The sequence below is a fragment of the Anomaloglossus baeobatrachus genome, chromosome 7 (genome assembly GCF_048569485.1).
Source record: "Anomaloglossus baeobatrachus isolate aAnoBae1 chromosome 7, aAnoBae1.hap1, whole genome shotgun sequence".
Lineage (NCBI taxonomy): Eukaryota > Metazoa > Chordata > Amphibia > Anura > Aromobatidae > Anomaloglossus > Anomaloglossus baeobatrachus.
The window spans coordinates 15195692-15221837 of NC_134359.1; the positions used below are offsets into that span (position 1 = coordinate 15195692).

At 45.2% G+C, this 26146-nt stretch overlaps 1 protein-coding gene across 13 annotated transcripts in view; it reads right to left on the bottom strand.

Moving 5' to 3' along the window:
- Window positions 1–26146, bottom strand: part of TNS1 (tensin 1) — a 483060-nt gene that overhangs the window by 155640 nt on the left and 301274 nt on the right. For all 13 annotated transcript variants that reach the window (XM_075317053.1, XM_075317048.1, XM_075317047.1 and 10 more), the window contains one exon: window positions 1665–1703. In XM_075317053.1, coding sequence (XP_075173168.1) covers window positions 1665–1703 — 39 coding nt within the window. The remainder of the gene's footprint in view (window positions 1–1664; window positions 1704–26146) is intronic.

Below are 26146 nucleotides of genomic sequence, written 5' to 3' on the forward strand. Positions count from 1 at the left end.
GGACCCCCGGTACAAGGGAGGAGAACGTCTCAGGGCAGCAAGCACCAGTACACTGTCAAACAAGCTGTCAGTGTATCTAAGCCAATCATGTGTGATACTGTCTGCTCAGCCGTGTATCTAATCCTCTCCTGTGTGATACTGTCTGCTCAGCCATGTATCTAATCCTCCCCTGTGTGATACTGTCTGCTGAGCTGTGTATCTAATCCTCTCCTGGGGGTACTGTCTGCTGAGCCGTGTATCTAATCCTCCCCTGTGTGATACTGTCTGCTCAGCCATGTATCTAATCCTCTCCTGTGTGATACGGTCTGCTCAGCCATGTATCTAATCCTCCCCTGTGTGATACTGTCTGCTGAGCTGTGTATCTAATCCTCTCCTGTGTGATACTGTCTGCTGAGCCGTGTATCTAATCCGATCCTGTGTGATCCTGTCTGCTGAGCTGTGTATCTAATCCTATACTGTGTGATACTATCTGCTGAGCTGTGTATCTAATCCTTTCATGCATGATACTGTCTGCTGAGCTGTGTATCTAATCCTCTCCTGTGTGATACTGTCTGCTGAGCTGTGTATCTAATCCTCTCCTGTGTGATACTGTCTGCTCAGCCATGTATCTAATCCTCCCGTGTGATACTGTCTGCTGAGCTGTGTATCTAATCCTTTCCTGTGTGATACTGTCTGCTCAGCTGTGTATCTAATCCTATAATGTGTGATACTGTCTGCTGAGCTGTGTATCTAATCCTCTCCTGTGTGATACTGTCTGCTGAGCTGTGTATCTAATCCTATCCTGTGTGATACTGTCTGCTGAGCTGTGTATCTAATCCTATCCTGTGTGATACTGTCTGCTGAGCTGTGTATCTAATCTTATCCAAGATTAAGGATAATTGAATATCACAAATATTCGGCAATTATCGGCTTCGCGAATATCTGACGAATAGGTCGCCGCTATTCGACTATTTGTGAATATTCGATGCGCAATGTAAATCTATGGTAAACCCCGAATATCAACTCTTCTGGCTTCCCATAAGCTGGGTTTACACACTGCAACATCGCAAAGAACATCGCTGTAACGTCACCGGTTTGGTGACGCAATAGCGACCTCCCTAAGTCTCTGCTAAGTCTCTGGTGAGCGTTCAATCAGGCAAACCTGGCCAACAACTTACCAGCGATCCGGACCTGCAGAGCGACCTAGCTGGTTGTTTGGGGACGTTGATAAGCAGCCTTTTGAAAGGGAAGTTGCTAACAAAGTCTCTGCAAAGTCTTCACATACTGAAACTTCATGCTGCACAGCGGGAAACAAAGGACCTAGGAATGGTCCTGAACGATTTGTAACGATTACAACTTCACAGCAGGGGCCGGGTCGCTGATAGGTTTCACACACTGCAACATCGCAAACATCGCTATTGCGTCACAAAACCGGTGACGTTACAGCGATGTCGTTTGAGATGTTGCAGTGTGTAAACCCAGCTATAGACTTACATTGCGCATCGAATATTCACAAATAGTCGAATAGCGGCGACCTATTCGTCAGATATTCGCGAAGCCGATAATTGCCGAATATTTGCGGTATTCGATTATCCCTAGTAATGATGTCTGATAAGATGAAATATCTCACAGATATTATATCACTTTTTAGTTTTTGTTTTTTTTTCGCAAAATGTGACACTCACCAGCTCGTAGTTGACACGTGGTGTGCAGGGGGACGCGATCTGCAAAAGAAAAAGAAATACAAACCATCAATATCACATCAGGCTGCTACATGTATCAGAAGCAACACTGCATTATCTGTGACACCAAGTATCTCCGGTCCAAGTCCTGCCTGTGTATGTAATAGCAAACACTGCTAATATTATGTATAATGATATGCTTCATTACATATAAACATACAGGAGATGGCCAGGTTATACCAGCTGTACATATATAATTATATACAGGAGATGCCCAGGTTATACCAGCTGTACATATATAATTATATACAGGAGATGCCCAGGTTATACCAGCTGTACATATATAATTATATACAGGAGATGCCCAGGTTATACCGGCTGTACATATATAATTATATACAGGAGATGCCCAGGTTATACCAGCTGTACATATATAATTATATACAGGAGATGCCCAGGTTATACCGGCTGTACATATATAATTATATACAGGAGATGCCCAGGTTATACCGGCTGTACATATATAATTATATACAGGAGATGCCCAGGTTATACCGGCTGTACATATATAATTATATACAGGAGATGCCCAGGTTATACCGGCTGTACATATATAATTATATACAGGAGATGCCCAGGTTATACCGGCTGTACATATATAATTATATACAGGAGATGCCCAGGTTATACCGGCTGTATATATATAATTATATACAGGAGATACCCAGGTTATACCGGCTGTACATATATAATTATATACAAGAGATGCCCAGGTTATACCGGCTGTACATATATAATTATATACAGGAGATGCCCAGGTTATACCGGCTGTACATATATAATTATATACAGGAGATGCCCAGGTTATACCGGCTGTACATATATAATTATATACAGGAGATGCCCAGGTTATACCGGCTGTACATATATAAATTATATACAGGAGATGCCCAGGTTATACCGGCTGTACATATATAATTATATACAGGAGATGCCCAGGTTATACCGGCTGTACATATATAATTATATACAGGAGATGCCCAGGTTATACCGGCTGTACATATATAATTATATACAGGAGATGCCCAGGTTATACCGGCTGTACATATATAATTATATACAGGAGATGCCCAGGTTATACCGGCTGTACATATATAATTATATACAGGAGATGCCCAGGTTATACCGGCTGTATATATATAATTATATACAGGAGATACCCAGGTTATACCGGCTGTACATATATAATTATATACAAGAGATGCCCAGGTTATACCGGCTGTACATATATAATTATATACAGGAGATGCCCAGGTTATACCGGCTGTACATATATAATTATATACAGGAGATGCCCAGGTTATACCGGCTGTACATATATAATTATATACAGGAGATACCCAGGTTATACCGGCTGTACATATATAATTATATACAGGAGATGCCCAGGTTATACCGGCTGTACATATATAATTATATACAGGAGATGCCCAGGTTATACCGGCTGTACATATATAATTATATACAGGAGATACCCAGGTTATACCAGCTGTACATATATAATTATATACAGGAGATACCCAGGTTATACCGGCTGTACATATATAATTATATACAGGAGATGCCCAGGTTATACCGGCTGTATATATATAATTATATACAGGAGATACCCAGGTTATACCGGCTGTACATATATAATTATATACAAGAGATGCCCAGGTTATACCGGCTGTACATATATAATTATATACAGGAGATGCCCAGGTTATACCGGCTGTACATATATAATTATATACAGGAGATACCCAGGTTATACCGGCTGTACATATATAATTATATACAGGAGATGTCCAGGTTATACCAGCTGTACATATATAATTATATACAGGAGATGCCCAGGTTATACCGGCTGTACATATATAATTATATACAGGAGATACCCAGGTTATACCAGCTGTACATATATAATTATATACAGGAGATACCCAGGTTATACCGGCTGTACATATATAATTATATACAAGAGATGCCCAGGTTATACCGGCTGTACATATATAATTATATACAAGAGATGCCCAGGTTATACCGGCTGTACATATATACAGTTAGGTCCAGAAATATTTGGACAGTGACACAAGTTTTGTTATTTTAGCTGTTTACAAAAACATGTTCAGAAATACAATTATATATATAATATGGGCTGAAAGTGCACACTCCCAGCTGCAATATGAGAGTTTTCACATCCAAATCGGAGAAAGGGTTTAGGAATGATAGCTCTGTAATGCATAGCCTCCTCTTTTTCAAGGGACCAAAAGTAATTGGACAAGGGACTCTAAGGGCTGCAATTAACTCTGAAGGCGTCTCCCTCGTTAACCTGTAATCAATGAAGTAGTTAAAAGGTCTGGGGTTGATTACAGGTGTGTGGTTTTGCATTTGGAAGCTGTTGCTGTGACCAGACAACATGCGGTCTAAGGAACTCTCAATTGAGGTGAAGCAGAACATCCTGAGGCTGAAAAAAAAGAAAAAATCCATCAGAGAGATAGCAGACATGCTTGGAGTAGCAAAATCAACAGTCGGGTACATTCTGAGAAAAAAGGAATTGACTGGTGAGCTTGGGAACTCAAAAAGGCCTGGGCGTCCACGGATGACAACAGTGGTGGATGATCACCGCATACTTTCTTTGGTAAAGAAGAACCCGTTCACAACATCAACTGAAGTCCAGAACACTCTCAGTGAAGTAAGTGTATCTGTCTCTAAGTCAACAGTAAAGAGAAGACTCCATGAAAGTAAATACAAAGGGTTCACATCTAGATGCAAACCATTCATCAATTCCAAAAATAGACAGGCCAGAGTTACATTTGCTGAAAAACACCTCATGAAGCCAGCTCAGTTCTGGAAAAGTATTCTATGGACAGATGAGAGAAAGATCAACCTGTACCAGAATGATGGGAAGAAAAAAGTTTGGAGAAGAAAGGGAACGGCACATGATCCAAGGCACACCACATCCTCTGTAAAACATGGTGGAGGCAACGTGATGGCATGGGCATGCATGGCTTTCAATGGCACTGGGTCACTTGTGTTTATTGATGACATAACAGCAGACAAGAGTAGCCGGATGAATTCTGAAGTGTACCGGGATATACTTTCAGCCCAGATTCAGCCAAATGCCGCAAAGTTGATCGGACGGCGCTTCATAGTACAGATGGACAATGACCCCAAGCATACAGCCAAAGCTACCCAGGAGTTCATGAGTGCAAAAAAGTGGAACATTCTGCAATGGCCAAGTCAATCACCAGATCTTAACCCAATTGAGCATGCATTTCACTTGCTCAAATCCAGACTTAAGACGGAAAGACCCACAAACAAGCCAGACCTGAAGGCTGCGGCTGTAAAGGCCTGGCAAAGCATTAAGAAGGAGGAAACCCAGCGTTTGGTGATGTCCATGGGTTCCAGACTTAAGGCAGTGATTGCCTCCAAAGGATTCGCAACAAAATATTGAAAATAAAAATATTTTGTTTGGGTTTGGTTTATTTGTCCAATTACTTTTGACCTCCTAAAATGTGGAGTGTTTGTAAAGAAATGTGACAATTCCTACAATTTCTATCAGATATTTTTGTTCAAACCTTCAAATTAAACGTTACAATCTGCACTTGAATTCTGTTGTAGAGGTTTCATTTCAAATCCAGTGTGGTGGCCTGCAGAGCCCAACTCGCCAAAATTGTGTCACTGTCCAAAGATTTCTGGACCTAACTGTAATTATATACAGGAGATGCCCAGGTCTACCAGCTGTACATATATAATTATATACAGGAGATGCCCAGGTTATACCAGCTGTACATATATAATTATATACAGGAGATGCCCGGGTTATACCAGCTGTACATATATAATTATATACAGGAGATGCCCAGGTTATACCGGCTGTACATATATAATTATATACAGGAGATGCCAGGTTATACTGGCTGTACATATATAATTATATACAGGAGATGCCCGGGTTATACCAGCTGTACATATATAATTATATACAGGAGATGCCCAGGTTATACCGGCTGTACATATATAATTATATACAGGAGATGCCCAGGTTATACCGGCTGTACATATATAATTATATACAGGAGATGCCAGGTTATACCGGCTGTATATATATATACTTATATACAGGAGATGCCCGGGTTATACCAGCTGTACATATATAATTATATACAGGAGATGCACAGGTTATATCAGCTGTACATATATAATTATATACAGGAGATGCCCAGGTTATACCGGCTGTATATATATAATTATATACAGATGATGCCCGGGTTATATCAGCTGTACATATATAATTATATACAGGAGATGCCCGGGTTATACCGGCTGTACATATATAATTATATACAGGAGATGCCCAGGTTATACCAGCTGTACATATATAATTATATACAGGAGATGCCCAGGTTATACCGGCTGTACATATATAATTATATACAGGAGATGCCCAGGTTATACCGGCTGTACATATATAATTATATACAGGAGATGCCAGGTTATACCGGCTGTACATATATAATTATATACAGGAGATGCCCAGGTTATACCAGCTGTACATATATAATTATATACAGGAGATGCCAGGATATACCGGCTGTACATATATAATTATATACAGGAGATGTCCAGGTTATACTGGCTGTACATATATAATTATATACAGGAGATGCCCAGGTTATACCGGCTGTACATATATAATTATATACAGGAGATGCCAGGATATACCAGCTGTACATATATAGTTATATACAGGAGATGCCCAGGTTATACCAGCTGTACATATATAATTATATACTGGAGATGCCCAGGTTATACCGGCTGTACATATATAATTATATACAGGGGATGCCCGGGTTATATCATCATGCTCTCTATACTTTTGCTCCCCTCACTTTGTAGATGGAGTTTGGGGGTGAAGCTGAAGCCTTTCATAGACATGCTGTAGGTTTGGGAAGCATTTGTTGCCTGTAAGCTGATCCCTGTGCGGAGAGTGATTCTGGATGGCGGCGGAGGTCCGGCCCCCGGGGCCCCCACGCAGCATCCATGATAATATGAAAACAGTGGAATTCAATTCTGCTCTGGCTGTGTAGTTGGCACAGGACTGCAGCTCCTGCATAGGACTGCCTATTATCTGTGCAATCTGACTGCAGACCGCAATGTCACGCCGGCTGCACAGCGCAGGTCGCCTTTCTCTGTCTCCGCGCCTCGATGCTGCACTTTATGTGAATAGGACTGACAATACATGAAGAACTTTCCGCTTAATTTTGTTTTTTTCTATTTCTAATGTTTAATATCTTTGCTAACGGTCAATGAATGGAAACATTTTTTTTCTATTTAGAGGCTGAAAACTGTTCTCAGTATAATATGTGTCACACCTGGGGCTGCTCTGACCCCCCCACCCCTGTAACCTCTGCAGTGTGTGGTCTGAGCACTGACAGGCGGACCCCCTACCCCTGTAACCTCTGTAGTGTGTGGCGTATGGTCTGAGCACTGACAGGCAGAACCCCCACCCCTGTAACCTCTGCGGTGTGCGGCGTATGGTCTGCGCACTGACAGGCGGACCCCCCACCCCTGTAACCTCTGCAGTGTATGGTCTGAGCACTGACAGGCAGAACCCCCCACCCCTGTAACCTCTGCAGTGTGCAGTGTATGGTCTGAGCACTGACAGGCGGACCCCCACCCCTGTAACCTCTGCAGTGTGCAGTGTATGGTCTGAGCACTGACAGGCGGACCCCCCACCCCTGTAACCTCTGCAGTGTATGGTCTGAGCACTGACAGGCAGACCCCCCACCCCTGTAACCTCTGCAGTGTGTGTTGTATGGTCTGAGCACTGACAGGCGGACACCCCCACCCCTGTAACCTCTGCAGTGTGTGTTGTATGGTCTGAGCACTGACAGGCGGACACCCCCACCCCTGTAACCCCTGCAGTGTATGGTGTATGGTCTGAGCACTGACAGGCGGACGCCCCACCCCTGTAACCTCTGCAGTGTGTGGTGTATGGTCTGAGCACTGACAGGCGGACCCCCCACCCCTGTAACCTCTGCAGCAATGCTGACCGCACTCATATGTCTATTCTGAAAAGATGATCTCTGGATATGACCCTGAGCTCAAGCACTCAGCTTCTGTGGTTGGCCATGGTGAGGCCCTGTCTGGTTATACCGCTGTATGGTCTTGGCCATTGTGCTGCAGCTCAGGTTCAGGGTGCTGGCAATCTTCTTATAGCCTTGGCCATCTTTATGTAGAGCAACAATTCTTATTTTCAGATCCTCAGAGAATTCTGTGCCATGAGGAGCCATGTTCAACTCCCAGTGACCAGTATGAGAGAGTGTGAGCGATAACACCAGATGTAACACACCTGCTCCTTCAGTCACACCTGAGACCTTGTAATACTAATAAGTCACATGACACATGGGAGGGAAAATGGATAATTGGGCACAATGTGGCCATTTTCACTTGGGGTGTACTCTCTTTTGTTGCCAGCAGTTTTGACATTAATGGCTGTGATGAGTTATTTACACTGTTATACAAGCTGCACACTGACACTGCACATTGTATACAAGCTGCGCACTGACACTGTACATTGTATACAAGCAGCACACTGACACTGCACATTGAATACAAGCTGCGCACTGACACTGCACATTGTATAGAAGCTGCGCACTGACACTGCACATTGTATACAAGCTGCGCACTGAGACTGTACATTGTATACAAGCTGCACACTGACACTGTACATTGTATACAAGCTGCGCACTGACACTGCACATTGTATCACAGGGGCAGATCTGCAGCGCTGTCCCATGAAAGGATTATAATAAAATATTTACAAAAATGTGAGGGGTGTACTGACTTTTGTGTATACTGTACTTATCAGCCAAAAACAGGAAAAACCCATGTTACTCTGTGATACATTAGTGATGAGATATTTAGTGTCAATGATCGCTATCAAAATGGGACTTGTGGAAGCAGCTTGTGCCATCACCGCAGATGAGAAATCATCCCACAAGCCACACACTAAAACAACCAGTAACTGCAGTGCTGAGCCCACGCCCATAGGTGGCGATCATGTAACTATAGCAGATGCTGAATTGCTGTTATGCTCTTAACTGTAAATATTTACTAATATTTGATACATAATATATTACCTATTAAATTATAGAACAGACTGTAATATTCATAGAAAAATGAAAACAGCAGATTTCATAGATTAGATTATGTTATCCATTTTTTGACAGTTCAATAGACGTCAGGTGCTGTGATATCAGAAGGTAACAATATTAAGTTTTATATATATATATATACACAGTCATATGAAAAAGTTTGGGCACCCCTATTAATGTTAACCTTTTTTCTTTATAACAATTTGGGTTTTTGCTATTTCAGTTTCATGTATCTAATAACTGATGGACTGAGGAATATTTCTGGATTGAAATGAGGTTTATTGTACTAACAGAAAATGTGCAATCCGCATTTAAACAAAATTTGACCAGTGCAAAAGTATGGGCACCCTTATCAATTTCTTAATTTGAACCCTCCTAACTACTTTTTACTGACTTACTAAAGCAGTAAATTGGTTTTGTAACCTCATTGAGCTTTGCACTTCATAGGCAGGTGTATCCAATCATGAGAAAAGGTATTTAAGGTGGCCACTTGCAAGTTGTTCTCCTATGTGAATCTCCTATGAAGAGTGGCATCATGGGCTCCTCAAAACAACTCTTAAATGATCGAAAAACAAAGATTATTCAACATAGGTGTTCAGGGGAAGGTACAAAAAGTTGTCTCAGAGATTGAAACTGTCAGTATCCACTGTGAAGAACATAGTAGGGAAATGGAAGAACACAGGTACAGTTCTTGTTAAGCCCAGAAGTGGCAGGCCAAGAAAAATATCAAAAAGGCAGAGAAGAAGAATGGTGAGAACAGTCAAGGACAATCCACAGACCACCTCCAAAGACCTGCAGCATCATCTTGCTGCAGATGGTGTCACTGTGCATCGGTCAACAATACAGCGCACATTGCACAAGGAGAAGCTGTATGGGAGAGTGATGCGAAAGAAGCCGTTTCTGCAAGCACGCCACAAACAGTCGCCTGAGGTATGCAAAAGCACATTTGGACAAGCCAGTTACATTTTGGAAGAAGGTCCTGTGGACTGATGAAACAAAGATTGAGTTGTTTGGTCATACAAAAAGGCGTTATGCATGGAGGCAAAAAAACACGGCATTCCAAGAAAAGCACTTGCTACCCACAGTAAAATTTGGTGGAGGTTCCATCATGCTTTGGGGCTGTGTGGCCAATGCCGGCACCGGGAACGGGAATCTTGTTAAAGTTGAGGGTCGCATGGATTCAACTCAGTATGAGCAGATTCTTGACAATAATGTGCAAGAATCAGTGACGAAGTTGAAGTTACGCAGGGGATGGATATTTCAGCAAGACAATGATCCAAAACACCGCTCCAAATCTACTCAGGCATTCATGCAGAGGAACAATTATAATGTTCTGGAATGGCCATCCCAGTCCCCAGACCTGAATATCATTGAAAATCTGTGGGATGATGTGAAGCGGCTGTCCATGCTCGGCGACCATCCTGGAATTACCTGGAATTGTTTTGTAAACAGGAATGGTCAAATAAACCTTCATCCAGGATCCAGGAACTCATTAAAAGTTACAGGAAGCGACTAGAGGCTGTGATTTCTGCAAAAGGAGGATCTACAAAATATTAATGTCACTTTTATGTTGAGGTGCCCATACTTATGCACCTGTCAAATTTTGTTTAAATGCGGATTGCACATTTTCTGTTAGTACAATAAACCGCATTTCAATCCAGAAATATTACTCAGTCCATCAGTTATTAGATATATGAAACTGAAATAGCAAAAACCCAAATTGTTATAAAGAAAAAAGGTTAACATTAATAGGGGTGCCCAAACTTTTTCATATGACCGTATATGTATACACGCACGTACATACATATATGCAGTATATATATATATAGATATATATATATCTATATATATAGATATATATATATATAGATATATATATATCTATATATATATATATATCTATATATATATATATATATATATATATTTAGATATATATATATATATATTTAGATATATATATATATATATATATATATATATATATATATATATATATATATATATATATATATATATATATATATATATATATATATATATATATATATATATATATATATATATATATATATATATATATATATATATATATATCTATATCTGTCATTTACAATAAACTAAGCCTGGATTTGGGAGTAGTTTGATGGAAGAATCTGTGGCTCTGTCCTCTAAGATATCAGGACCACTTAAGAGGTTGATGGCCAAAGGAGAATCATGGCTGCCTGAGGAAGCCATGACATTGACTGTTGTGCAAATAGTAAGAAAGAAACAAAAGCGTAGAACAATTATGCTGGTAAAATAGCACATCTTGCACCATTTCAGTGTAAATTATGGTGGACAGATAGAGCAACAGATGAGATGAAACAATTTTTCGAAGCTCAGAAACTCAGACAACCTCAGTCTCCAACAGACAATCTACACTGATAGCCATAAAGGAACTGGAGTATAAGAACCTGACAGCAGAAAATGACATTTAAGGTACCGTCACACTTAGCGACGCTCCAGCGATCCCACCAGCGATCTGACCTGGCAGGGATCGCTGGAGTGTCGCTACATGGTCGCTGGTGAGCTGTCAAAAAGGCAGATCTCCCCAGCGATCAGAGATCAGCCTCCAGCGAGTCGTCTAACGACGCTGTGCTTCATAACCATAGTACACATCGGGTTACTAAGCAAAGCGCTTTGCTTATAGTTACCCGATGTGTACCTTTGTTACGTGTGCAGGGAGCCGGCTTCTAGAAGCTGCGGACGCTGGTAACCAAGGTCAATATCGGGTAACCAAGCAAAGCCTTTGATTGGTTACCCGAAGTGTACCTTGGTTACCAGCGTCCGCAGAAGCCGGCTCCCTGCACATTCAGATCGTTGCTCTCTCGCTGTCAAACACAGCGATGTATGCTTCACAGCGGGAGAGCAACGACCAAAAAATGGTCCAGGACATTCAGCAACGACCGGCGACCTCACAGCAGGGTCCAGGTCATTGCTGGATGTCACACACAGCGACATCGCTAGAAAGATCGCTGTTGCGTCACAAAAACCGTGCCTCAGCAGCGATGTCGCTTAGTGAGACATGGCCTTAAGACTTACATTTACTTATCACATCATACTCTATCCTGAGCACTTTATCACGAGCCCTTTATCACATGAGCACTTTATCACGAGCCCTTTATCACAAGCCCTTAAAATCGTATCCAGTGCCATTTTTCTCATCACCACTAGATGACGCCATATTCAATTTATAACATTTTCATGGAACTTATGATTCTCATAGAACCTGAAACCTGACAGCAGAGAATGATATTAGGACTTAGGGGTGCTTCACACACAGCGAGATCGCTACTGAGATCGCTGCTGAGTCACGGTTTTTGTGACGCAGCAGTGACCTCATTAGCGATCTCGCTGTGTGTGACACTGAGCAGCGATCTGGCCCCTGCTGTGAGATCGCTGCTCATTACACACAGCCCTGGTTCATTTTTTTATTGTTGCTCTCCCGCTGATAAGCACACATCGCTGTGTGTGACAGCGAGAGAGCAACAATCCTGAATGTGCAGGGAGCAGGAGCCGGCGTCTGACAGCCTGCGGTAAGCTGTAACCAAGGTAAACATCGGGTAACCAAGGTGGTTACCCGATATTTACCTTCGTTACCAGCGTCTGCAGCTCTCACGCTGCCAGTGCCGGCTCCCTGCTCACATAGCCGGAGGACACATCGGGTAAATAAGCAAAGGTTTGCTTATTAACCCAATGTCTGCTGTGGTTACGAGTGCAGGGAGCCAGCGCTAAGCGGTGTGCGCTGGTCACTAAGGTAAACATCGGGTAACCATACCCGATGTTTACCTTAGTTACCAGTGTCCGCAGCTTCCAGACGCCGGCTCCCTGCAAGCGCAGCGTTGCTTCCACGTCGCTGCAGGCTGGGGGCTGGTCACTGGTCGCTGGGGAGATCTGCCTGTTTGACAGCTCACCAGCGACCATGTAGCGACGCAGCAGCAATCCTGACCAGGTCAGATCGGTGGTGGGATCGCTGCTGTGTCGCTAAAGTGTGACGGTACCCTTACATTTACTTATCACATGCCCTTTATCACGATCCCTTTATCATGTGATCTTTATCACCTGACCTTTATCATGAGCCCTTTATCACAAGCCCTTAAAATCTTATCTCGCGCCCTTAATCTCATCACCACTAGATCACGCCATATTCAATTTATTAGATTTTCATGGAACTTCTGCTTCTCATAAAACTTGAAACTTGACAGCAGAGAATGATATTAGGACTTACATTTACTTATCACATGCCCTTTATCACAAGCTCTTTATCATAAGCCCTTAAAATCTTATCCTGTGCTCTTATGACTCCAATACATTTATCAACTTAACAGAGATCCCAAAAACGATGTGACCTGATAAGGATCCCTGGTAAGTCACTGGTGAGATGTCACACAGTCAGATCTTACCAACGACGCAGTAACGATCAGCGACCTGTATAACGATCTCAGCGGGCGTTGGGACTGTGTTAGGAGGTCGTTGGTAGGCGTCAAACACAGCGATGCGTCCTGCCCAGCAGGACATCGCCTTTGAAGAAAATGGTCCCAACCATTCAGCAATAACTAGCGATCTCACAGCAGGGGCCCGATCGCTGGTAGGTGTCACACATAACGAGATTGCTGCTGCGTCACTCAGCAACGATCTCGTTAGCGATCTCGTTGTGTGTGACGGGGCCTTTACTCTCATCACCACTAGATGGCGCCATATTCAATTTATTAGATTTTCATGGAACTTCTGCTTCTCATAAAACTTGAAACCTGACAGCAGAGAATGACATTAGAACTTACATTTACTTATCACATATCATTTATCATGAGCCCTTTATCATGTGCCCTTTATCACTAGCCCTTTAAATCATATCACATGCTGTTCCTCCCATCAACACTAGATGACGCTATATTCAATTCACCAGATTTTCATGGAACGTCTGCTTCTCATAGAACCTGAAACCACCTCTGCCGGGTCTCCAGCTGCAGGCAACACTCCTGTCGTGTTCAGTCCTGCCTGAGGTCCAAGAGTCTGACATCATCCTGGGCAGGAAACTATATCTTGACGTTTAGTTATAAAATGGATGGGAGCCGGAGACAGAAGCCTCACACTGAGTTCTGGATACACAAAGGTCAATTGTAATCAGCCGTCCCGAAACATTCCAGCAGAGCGAAACCGGAGGGAACGCAACAAGTCCTGACGCCGAGTCCTGCGTAATAACGAACTATTTATAGGAACATTCTCCAATTACTGAATAAACCTGAGCAATGAATAAAATCACCAAATTTAGAAAAATGACCTAGTTATGTATGAAATGGACATTTCTGGAGACCTCGGCGAGGGGGTGTCCTGGGGGCCATGGAGAGCGCCAACAAGTAGCTATGGATCTCTCCTACATTGTTGCATTCTACTTCATGGAAGATATTTAGGCCATGTTCACACATTCAGTATTTGTAGCCAAACTCCGCATTAGAAGAATCAGAGGAAAACAATAATAGAAACACGGGCACCAATTCTGCATTTTTCACCCATTCCCGATTTGGCTACAAATACTGAACGTGTGAATGTGGACTTAGAGCGAGGGACTCAAAATAATAAATGAATAAAATACAAAGTGTTCGTAAAAGCAGCAACATTGCAATTTACCACTTATTAATCCCCCCCTCCATTCTAAAGGAAGGAGGGAATTTAATTTCTATGGCTTACAGTTCGTTGCCTAGGTTACCGGCCACCGCTGCAGTTTAAGGCTATATGCGCACACTGAGTATTTGGTGCAGAAATTTTCTGCAGTAAATCTGTATGTTCTGGCAGAAAAATGCACCAAAAACCCGCTGCATTTTTGCCGCGATTTTGCTGTGTTTTTGCCATGCGTTTTTCATAATGAAGTCTATGGGTGGAATGGCTGAAAAATGCACCAAGAATTGACGTGCGGCAGATTGTGTTCTCCACCAAATCTGCAAGGAAAAAATAAGCAACTTGCTTATTTCAGGATTCTCATTGCTGGCATAAGGAATAGCATGCAGATTCGTGACAAAACAGCAAGTAAAAAATGCATAAAAAAAATGCATCAAAAATGCATGAAAAACGCTGTGTGTGCAGATGGCCTAAGGCTATGTGCCCACGCTGCGGAAAATGCGCGGATTTTGCCGCGGATTTCTCGCGGAAAAGCCGCGGATTTTCCAGAAATCTGCAGCACAGCTACTCCCCAGCCATTTCTATGGCATTTGGGAAATGCTGTGCCCACGCTGCGGATTTTTCCGCAGCGGAAATCGTGCGGATTTTCGTGCGGAAAAATCTCCAGCATGTCAATTATTGTTGCGGATTTTCGTGCGGATTTTGCCTATTCAATTGAATAAAAAAAACAAAACGCAAAATCCGCGTCAAATCCGCACCTATGAAAAGGTGCGGATTCCGGGGGAAAGCTGCGGATTATGATGCAGAAAAATCCGCAGATACAGAGTCCCGTGGGCACATAGCCTTAGAGAGGAGGTCGATTTCATCAAGGAGAGGGCACTTTTTGCAATAGAGCTTGCAAGCGCTCAATTGAAGCTGGTTAGTATCGGTTACAGTCCGGGCCCCCGCGCTCCCCCGATGCTGCAACATGGGAGGGTGCATAGTTCATGCCACAATGCTGCTGATCCGAACTGTCAATCATCAGAGACGCACTGCACGACAAGCAGGAATCCGGGGGGCCAGCCGCACTCCTGAGGAGAGACCACAACCCCATAAAGAACTGATCATTGTGCACTTCATGAATAGAATGGAAAACCTGCAGTGCAGAATGACAGAGGAGTGAAAGGGATGAAGCTGCAGGGGGGGTTTATAATGGCAGGAATCTGGGGAAAGCTGGGTGACACATCTGTGGTCACTATGATGACTGCCGTTACATTATAAAACTCCTCATTTATGTATCGAAATACGTCTGCATAGAAGGATGACAGCACGGTAATGGTGTAAAGCCAGTAAGACGAGCACTACTGATATATCTATGGGTTCCTCAGGACAGGGATCCGAATAGGAAGAAGCCCCATCCCCAACAGAACATGTGAAATTCACCCGAGTATGAAGATAAACGGTGACATTTGTGATGCGTTCAGAGGATAAACATAAAGCAACAACGATGACGCTGCCAGGAGGAGGGAAGGAGGGAGAGGAGGCTGCATGTGGCTGCAGTGAGCGGAGCTGTCACCTGCACAGACGCTGCAGTGAGCGGAGCTGTCACCTGCACAGTCGCTGCAGTGAGTGGAGCTGTCACCTGCACAGTCGCTGCAGTGAGTGGAGCTGTCACCTGCACAGTCGCTGCAGTGAGCGGAGCTGTCACCTGCACAGTCGCTGCAGTGAGCGGAGCTGTCACCTGCACAGTCGCTGCAGTGAGCGGAGCTGTCACCTTCACAGTCGCTGCAGTGAGCGGAGCTGTCACCTGCACAGTCGCTGCAGTGAGCAGAGCTGTCACCTGCACAGTCGCTGCAGTGAGCAGAGCTGTCACCTGCACAGTCGCTGCAGTGAGCAGAGCTGTCACCTGCACAGTCGCTGCAGTGAGCGGAGCTGTCACCTGCACAGTCGCTGCAGTGAGAGGAGCTGTCACCTGCACAGTCGCTGCAGTGAGAGGAGCTGTCACCTGCACAGACGCTGCAGTGAGCGGAGCTGTCACCTGCACAGTCGCTGCCGTGAGCGGAGCTGTCACCTGCACAGTCGCTGCAGTGAGAGGAGCTGTCACCTTCACAGACGCTGCAGTGAGCGGAGCTGTCACCTGCACAGTCGCTGCAGTGAGCAGAGCTGTCACCTGCACAGTCGCTGCAGTGAGCGGAGCTGTCACCTGCACAGTCGCTGCAGTGAGAGGAGGGAGAGGAGGCTGCATGTGGCTGCAGTGAGCGGAGCTGTCACCTGCACAGACGCTGCAGTGAGCGGAGCTGTCACCTGCACAGTCGCTGCAGTGAGCGGAGCTGTCACCTGCAGTCACTGCAGTGAGCGGAGCTGTCACCTGCACAGTCGCTGCAGTGAGCGGAGCTGTCACCTGCACAGTCGCTGCAGTGAGCGGAGCCGTCACCTGCACAGTCGCTGCAGTGAGCGGAGCCGTCACCTGCACAGTCGCTGCAGTGAGCGGAGCCGTCACCTGCACAGTCGCTGCAGTGAGCGGAGCCGTCACCTGCACAGTCGCTGCAGTGAGCGGAGCCGTCACCTGCACAGTCGCTGCAGTGAGCGGAGCCGTCACCTGCACAGTCGCTGCAGTGAGCGGAGCTGTCACCTGCACAGTCGCTGCAGTGAGCGGAGCTGTCACCTGCACAGTCGCTGCAGTGAGCGGAGCTGTCACCTGCACAGTCGCTGCAGTGAGCGGAGCTGTCACCTGCACAGTCGCTGCAGTGAGCGGAGCTGTCACCTGCACAGTCGCTGCAGTGAGCGGAGCTGTCACCTGCACAGTCGCTGCCGTGAGCGGAGCTGTCACCTGCACAGTCGCTGCAGTGAGCGGAGCTGTCACCTGCACAGTCGCTGCAGTGAGCGGAGCTGTCACCTGCACAGTCGCTGCAGTGAGCGGAGCTGTCACCTGCACAGTCGCTGCCGTGAGAGGAGCTGTCACCTGCACAGTCGCTGCAGTGAGCGGAGCTGTCACCTGCACAGTCGCTGCAGTGAGCGGAGCTGTCACCTGCACAGTCGCTGCAGTGAGCGGAGCTGTCACCTGCACAGTCGCTGCAGTAAGCGGAGCTGTCACCTGCACAGTCACTGCAGTGAGCGGAGCTGTCACCTGCACAGTCGCTGCAGTGAGCGGAGCTGTCACCTGCACAGTCGCTGCAGTAAGCGGAGCTGTCACCTGCACAGTCGCATCCGTCTGATTCATGAAACATATACAGTTCTTCATGAAGATGATAAAAATGGTTTACAAGAAAAATGTACAAAGAATAATAATATCGCCTGGGAGAAAAACTCAAGACATTACCCAAAAATATAAAAAATAATGATAGCTAGATATAGATGACATCACAAGGATATGAGACGCGGAAAGTATGGATGATATCGGTGATTGGTGACATTGTATCTACTAAAGGTGACGTCACATGGATATTAGAGGTGGACGATAACAGATGAATTACTTCATGTTAATTGATGTTTTATTACATAACTAAAATATGACATCAAAATACAAATTTTATGAATGATGTCACTAGCGGATGACTTCATTAGACTACATTGGATTGATGACATCATATATATAGTATGGATGATGTCAGTAAAGGATGACATCATATCTAATGAATGTATTTTACAGATGATCTCATATACATACTATGGATGATAATGCTTAAAGCCTAGAAGGCTAAAGACTGAGAGAGAATGCTGAGATCTGTAGTTCCCCAGCAGCATTGAGCCACAGGCTGCCGCCTCCGAGTGTTTCTAGACTATTCCATCCCGGCTGCTGGAGCCCAGAGCCTCCATCCATCTGCGCTCTTATCTCTGGTGGTCGTTACATTAACACTGGTGAATATTAATAATTAATGCTCAATCCTAACAATAGAGAAGATTTATCTGATGTTATCTCTGGCGACGATGAAGAACTGGCGGAAGATGTGAGAAAACCGAGAAAAACAACATCAAACACCTAAATATAGAGAATATAGAGGCTATAGAGGCGTCACAGAACATTGGAGGGAAGATCAAAGAACAAGAGATACAAGTCATCCAAAGAGTGAGACTCCGAAAACTGGAATGGAGAAGAGATAGATAAATAGAATGAGCGGGCACTACCATGCTTGGGTGCTCAGTACTGGTAACTAGTGATGAGCGGGCACTACCATGTTCGGGTGCTCAGTACTGGTAACTAGTGATGAGCGGGCACTACCATGCTCGGGTGCTCAGTACTGGTAACTAGTGATGAGCGGGCACTACCATGTTCGGGTGCTCAGTACTGGTAACTAGTGATGAGCGGGCACTACCATGCTCGGGTGCTCAGTACTGGTAACTAGTGATGAGCGGGCACTACCATGCTCGGGTGCTCAGTACTGGTAACTAGTGATGAGCGGGCACTACCATGCTCAGGTGCTCAGTACTGGTAACTAGTGATGAGCGGGCACTACCATGCTCGGGTGCTCAGTATTGGTAACTAGAGATGAGCGGGCACTACCATGTTCGGGTGCTCAGTACTGGTAACTAGTGATGAGCGGGCACTACCATGCTCGGGGGCTCAGTACTTGTAACTAGTGATGAGCGGGCACTACCATTCTCGGGTGCTCAGTACTGGTAACTAGTGATGAGCGAGCACTACCATGCTCGGGTGCTCAGTACTGGTAACTAGTGATGAGCGGGCACTACCATGCTCGGGTGCTCAGTACTGGTAACTAGTGATGAGCGGGCACTACCATGCTTGGGGGCTCTGTACTGGTAACTAGTGATGAGTGGGCACTACCATGCTCGGGTGCTCAGTACTGGTAACTAGTGATGAGCGGGCACTACCATGCTCGGGTGCTCAGTACTGGTAACTAGTGATGAGCTTGCACTACCATGCTCAGGTGCTCAGTACTCGTAACTAGTGATGAGCGGGCACTACCATGCTCGGGTGCTCAGTACTCGTAACTAGTGATGAGCGGGCACTACCATGCTCGGGTGCTCAGTACTCGTAACTAGTGATGAGCGGGCACTACCATGCTCAGGTGCTCAGTACTCGTAACTAGTGATGAGCGGGCACTACCATGCTCGGGTGCTCTGTACTGGTAACTAGTGATGAGGGGGCACTACCATGCTCGGGGGCTCAGTACTGGTAACTAGTGATGAGCGGGCACTACCATGCTCGGGTGCTCAGTACAAGTAACTAGTGATGAGCGGGCACTACCATGCTCGAGTGCTCAGTACTGGTAACTAGTGATGAGCGGGTACTACCATGCTCGGGTGCTCAGTATTGGTAACTAGTGATGAGCGGGCACTACCATGCTCGGGTGCTCAGTACTGGTAACTAGTGATGAGCGGACACTACCATGCTCGGGTGCTCAGTACTGGTAACTAGTGATGAGCAGGCACTACCATGCTCGGGTGCTCAGTACTGGTAACTAGTGATGAGCGGGCACTACCATGCTCGGGTTCTCAGTACTGGTAACTAGTGATGAGCGGGCACTACCATGCTCGGGTTCTCAGTACTGGTAACTAGTGATGAGCGAGCACTACCATGCTCAGGTGCTCAGTACTGGTAACTAGTGATGAGCTGGCACTACCATGCTCGGGTGCTCAGTACTGGTAACTAGTGATGAGCGGGCACTACCATGCTCGGGTGCTCTGTACTGGTAACTAGTGATGAGGGGGCACTACCATGCTCGGGGGCTCAGTACTGGTAACTAGTGATGAGCGGGCACTACCATGCTCGGGTGCCCTGTACAGGTAACTAGTGATGAGCGGGCACTACCATGCTCGAGTGCTCAGTACTGGTAACTAGTGATGAGCGGGTACTACCATGCTCGGGTGCTCAGTACTGGTAACTAGTGATGAGCGGGCACTACCATGCTCGGGTGCTCAGTACAGGTAACTAGTGATGAGCGGGCACTACCATGCTCGAGTGCTCAGTACTGGTAACTAGTGATGAGCGGGTACTACCATGCTCGGGTGCTCAGTACTGGTAACTAGTGATGAGCGGGTACTACCATGCTCGGGTGCTCAGTACTGGTAACTAGTGATGAGCGGGCACTACCATGCTCGGGTGCTTAGTACTGGTAACTAGATATGAGCGAGCACTACAATACCTAGTAGCAAGTACAGAGCACCCGAGCATGGTAGTGCTCACTCATTGGTAATCGATAGATGCAGTGGGTGAAATAAGTATTGAACATGTCATGAATTTTCGAAGTAAATATATTTATAGAGGTGCTATTTCACATGAAGTTCAGTAGCAAACCTTCCAATCCACAAAGGAAAAGAACTCGGACTATAGATGTCCATAAATTTCTTTCCTCTTCTGAATTATGGTCCCAGCAGGGCTCACTGGAGTTTTTAATAGTTTCCAAATTCTTCTGTAACCAATGAAATTAATATGTTCTGCAATAATAAGGATGTGAAGGTCTTGAGACAGCTCACTGGTTTTCCCCATCATGAGATGTTTCTTGTGAGGCACCTTGGTAATGAGACCTCTTTTTATCGGCCATCAGTTGCACCAGCTGATATTATTATTCACTGAGTGTCAGGATTACTTTCTACTGATACATTTCACTGGTGTCAGGACTTTCCAGGGCTTTTTAGACCTTTCTTTCTTCATGTGTTCAATACTTTTTCCTGTGTCATTTCTCATTATTATTACACGTCACTAAATTGATGGGACATTTATAGTTTGATTTCAAATTCCAAATTAAAACTGTCACAGAAAAAAAAATTGTCAAATAGAATTAAAATATTTGTGGCAGATTTCTATGCTGTCCGAGGGATGTTCTGTCCTATTTGACCGTGACTTTCCCAGGTCCCTGTTGCCAACTCACAAGGGCGAGTGCAGATGATCAGGATTAGCAGCGGTGTACAGTAGGAGGACAGTGGATGGGATTTCTAGAAATCTCCGACCCACTGTGCTTCTTTTCTATGCAGCGTAAACTGACATGTGCGCGGCTTCTGGTGCTGCAGAATGTCCATTTATTTTGGTGGAGATGCAAGAACATAGCGAAAATATGCTGCACCCAGAATCCTCATCGTGTGCACGGTGTACAAAGACCACCAGTGCCTCTGCAAGAGGAGTGATGCTGCGTCCAGAGCACAGCGTGTCCGGATCGTGTGCACGGACGCTGCATTCTCCCACAGAGAACACCAGTGTCTCCACAAAAGGAATGACGCTGCGTCCAGAGCACAGCGTGTCCGGATCGTGTGCACGGACGCTGCATTCTCCCACAGAGAACACCAGTGTCTCCACAAGAGGAGTGACGCTGCGTCCAGAGCACAGCGTGTCCGGATCGTGTGCACGGACGCTGCATTCTCCCACAGAGAACACCGGTGTCTCTGCAAGAGGAATGACGCTGCGTTCAGAGCACAGCGTGTCCGGATCGTGTGCACGGATGCTGCATTCTCCCACAGAGAACACCAGTGTCTCCGCAAGAGGAATGACAATGCGTCCAGAGCACAGCGTGTCCGGATCGTGTGCACGGTGTACAAAGACCACCAGTGTCTCTGCAAGAGGAGTGATGCTGCGTCCAGAGCACATCTTGTCCGGATTGTGTGCACGGACGCTGCATTCTCCCACAGACAACAACAGCGTCTCCACAAGACAAAGGACGCTGCGTCAAGAGCACAGCGTGTCCGGATCATGTGCACGGACCCTTAGGCTATGTCCGCACTTTGCGTCGAGGTAGTTGCAATTCTAAACACATCCTCTGGCAGAAATTGTTTTTGACCACAAAAACGCAATAAATATGCGTGCATTTTTACCGCGTTTTCAGCGCGTTTTTAGCGTGATTTACATGCTTTTTCATTGCTTAAAGTCACATGCGTTTTCAATACAAAAGGCACAACAAAATAAAGTTTAAACATTCAAACATTATGAAAAAAACGGGGAAAAAATGATAATAAATATATTGATTAAAACCATGCACAAAAAAAATATTTTTATTAAATATATAACAATTTGTTAATATATATGCATAAAATAACATTAAATTATGGTTTTTCATTAATTTAATTGTCGGACTCTGTGTGTGTGTAAAGGGACATAATATTCCAATAATATAAAGTAAAAAACGCATGCATTTATTTTGTCCAAAAAGCATGTACAACGATGGAATTTTGATTTAGGATGCGTTTTGACATTTCCTATTGCCTTCAATGTTGGCAAAACAACACTGCCAAAATGGCAAATACAATTGACATGCTGCTTCTTTAAACGCTGAGTTTTTGCCTAAAAATATGCAAATTAAATGCAGCGTTTTAAACAGCAAAGTGCGCACAAGAAATGACCGTTTCCCGTCGTAGACATTGCTGGAAAATCAAAACGCATGCATTTTGGCATTAAAATGCTGCGGTTCAAAACGCTGCGGAAACGCATGAAAAAAAGCAAAGTGCGCACACAGCCTTAGACACTTCTGCTCCTGACGTCTCCTGATCCAGTGACTGCTTCGGCACCAGTTCTGGTTCGGTGTCATGAATGGGTTAACCCGCTGCCATGCGTCTGTACATTCCCAGAGACTTCCATTCCCTCTTGTTCTTTGCTAGATAGAACGCTACCATTTATGGCCCGGTGTCCTGGAGGAATAGCCGGGCTGTGCTGGCGGCCGGCCATACACTCCGGGGGCCGGGAATGTTTGTGCCTCGGATCAGGCTTTGGCGCTGCTCGGCTGTTTGGACGCCGCTACATCGAAAGCGCTTAAACCTTTCCAAGCTCCTGCTGCAAGCGCTGGATTTCTGCTCCAAATAAACAGATTTGGGAGAATTATTGCCGCGGCCCAGATGCTTCATGATGTTGTCAGGAGGCGGCTAATAATTAATGGAGGCTGCGTAAATAGCTGTGACGTCGTCCTGAGAACACGAAAAACTGCCGACCGCTGCTGAAACTAAACTTGTACCTGTCCTTGGGAAAGCTGGGTGACAGCCATTGTGGCCACAATTACTGGACGGCCCTGCTAGACCCCAGAATGGCACGATATGGTGGAGGGGGGTTTATGCTCCTGACATCGTTGGAACTTCTCCGCTCAATGCATGGTGAAGTTCCTCTACTGTTCCTCCTGGAGAAACGGGAATGAACTTGATATACTTATTGTATTTGACAACTGGGCGTGTCCAGTACAGAAATCAGGAGGAATAGGACAGGTCTGTAAGACGACCGGCTCCATCGATGAGGTTTTTAAGAGGACTTGGGTTTTCTGGGGTGTAAAAATACTAAAACAGATAGTAATGGAGCCTTCACTATTCCGGGGGTCCCAGCCCCGGACCCTCACAACGCCCGGTTCACAGGTCCCTGCGGATGTCGCGTCCGTTGGGATCGATGGGGTCCGGCTCTGCAGAGATTTGTCCCATTGACAGTTTCCCCAGTTTGGGTCTTTTCTGAATTTTCCCGATCACTCTCGATGGGGCCGTGCGCCCGTGTATGCAGAATCCCAGCTCGGACGTCTCGGCCGCCTCCTTCTTCTCCATGAATATGGCTGTAACAAATTAGCGCACACGGCGGCCGCACAGCAACATGGACGACATCTGCGCCGCGTAATTCAAACCACTCCACATTCTATGTAAAGAAAAAGAAGATCAGAAGCAGCAGCTTTCCCTGATCACAGGCGGAGGCGCCGATCAATCAGCGACGTGTGCGGTGCCTCCGCAGGCCACATTCTACGGCCGCGGCCACCGCTAGTTCTGGGGAGATTTTGACGCTGCGTATTTTCGCTACGTCAATAACACAACAGTCCCAGCACAATGGATGGAATTACAGGAATCTGCTGCCCGCGATGGCCATGACCGACCGGCGCTGCCACTAATCCACAAAATGGCGTTATATCCTGCGGCTGAGTGCTCTGTACAGATTTTACCCACAGACTTGAATTAGATGCAGAAAATCTGCGGGTAAAAAGCGCTCATGTGCAGAAATGCATCAACAACATATGTAACCCCCACCCTAAATATATCAGTACAACGCGGTCACCAGGAAACATCAAAAATAAATCACCGTTATTTACAGCAAGACAAGGAATGTAATGTATGTAAACTGCAGCAGCAGAATAGTGAGTGCAGCTCTGGAGTATAATACAGGAGGTAGCTCAGGATCAGTAATGTAATGTATGTACACAGTGACTGCACCAGCAGAATAGTGAGTGCAGCTCTGGAGTATAATACAGAAGGTAACTCAGGATCAGTAATGTATGTACACAGTGACTGCACCAGCAGAATAGTGAGTGCAGCTCTGGAGTATAATACAGAAGGTAACTCAGGATCAGTAATGTATGTACACAGTGACTGCACCAGCAGAATAGTGAGTGCAGCTCTGGAGTATAATACAAGAGGTAACTCAGGATCAGTAATGTAATGTATGTACAAAGTGACTGCACCAGCAGAATACTGAGTGCAGCTCTGGAGTATAATACAATAGGTAACTCAGGATCAGTAATGTAATGTATGTACACAGTGACTGCACCAGCAGAATAGTGAGTGCAGCTCTGGAGTATAATACAGGAGGTAACTCAGGTTCAGTAATGTAATGTATGTACACAGTGACTTCACCAGCAGAAGTGAGTGCAGCTCTGAAGTATAATACAGGAGGTAACTCAGGATCAGTAATGTAATGTATGTACACAGTGACTGCACCAGCAGAATAGTGAGTGCAGCTCTGGAGTATAATACAGGAGGTAACTCAGGTTCAGTAATGTAATGTATGTACACAGTGACTGCACCAGCAGAATAGTGAGTGCAGCTCTGGAGTATAATACAGGATGTAACTCCGGATCAGTAATGTATGTACACAGCGACTGCACCAGCAGAATAGTGAGTGCAGCTCTGGAGTATAATACAGGAGGTAACTCAGGTTCAGTAATGTAATGTATGTACACAGTGACTGCACCAGCAGAATAGTGAGTGCAGCTCTGGAGTATAATACAGGATGTAACTCGGGATCAGTAATGTAATGTATGTACACAGTGACTGCACCAGCAGAATAATGAGTGCAGCTCTGGAGTATAATACAGGAGGTAACTCAGGATCAGTAATGTAATGTATGTACACAGTGACTGCACCAGCAGAATAGTGAGTGCAGCTCTGGAGTATAATACAGGAGGTAACTGGTGATTTTGTGCAGTATCATGAACATTATAAGCAGATGTTACTTTTCATCACACGATAGATTCTGACATATGGAGCTGCTGTAATTCAGTCTGGTAAATATAGAAGATTTCATGTGTTTATGTTGTTGCCTTTCGCTCGTCACCTCTTTTCCTTTCTTCACCTCATCACTAATATTGCACTGAATGTCAATGTTACAGTTTTTAGAAAGCTGAATGGACTGGATGGATGCAATGAGTATGGAGAGGATTCTCAGGCCCTGAGCAAATGTGTGATGTGGCCGTGAATAAACAACCTCTTACAACCACCAGCGCACAAGCGTCCGAGCACGAAGACCCTCACTCTGCACACTCATAAAATCACAAAGACTTCATTACTGGGGTAACAAGTAAATACAAAGTGTCAGGACAGAGGCTTTAATCAGCCGTGTCCTATTTACAGTGGGAAAAAAAATAGTCAACCCCCAATTGTGCAAGTTCTCCCATTATAAAGATGAGATTTGCCTGTAATTGACATCAGAGGTGACCACAACTATCAGAGACAAAATGAGAA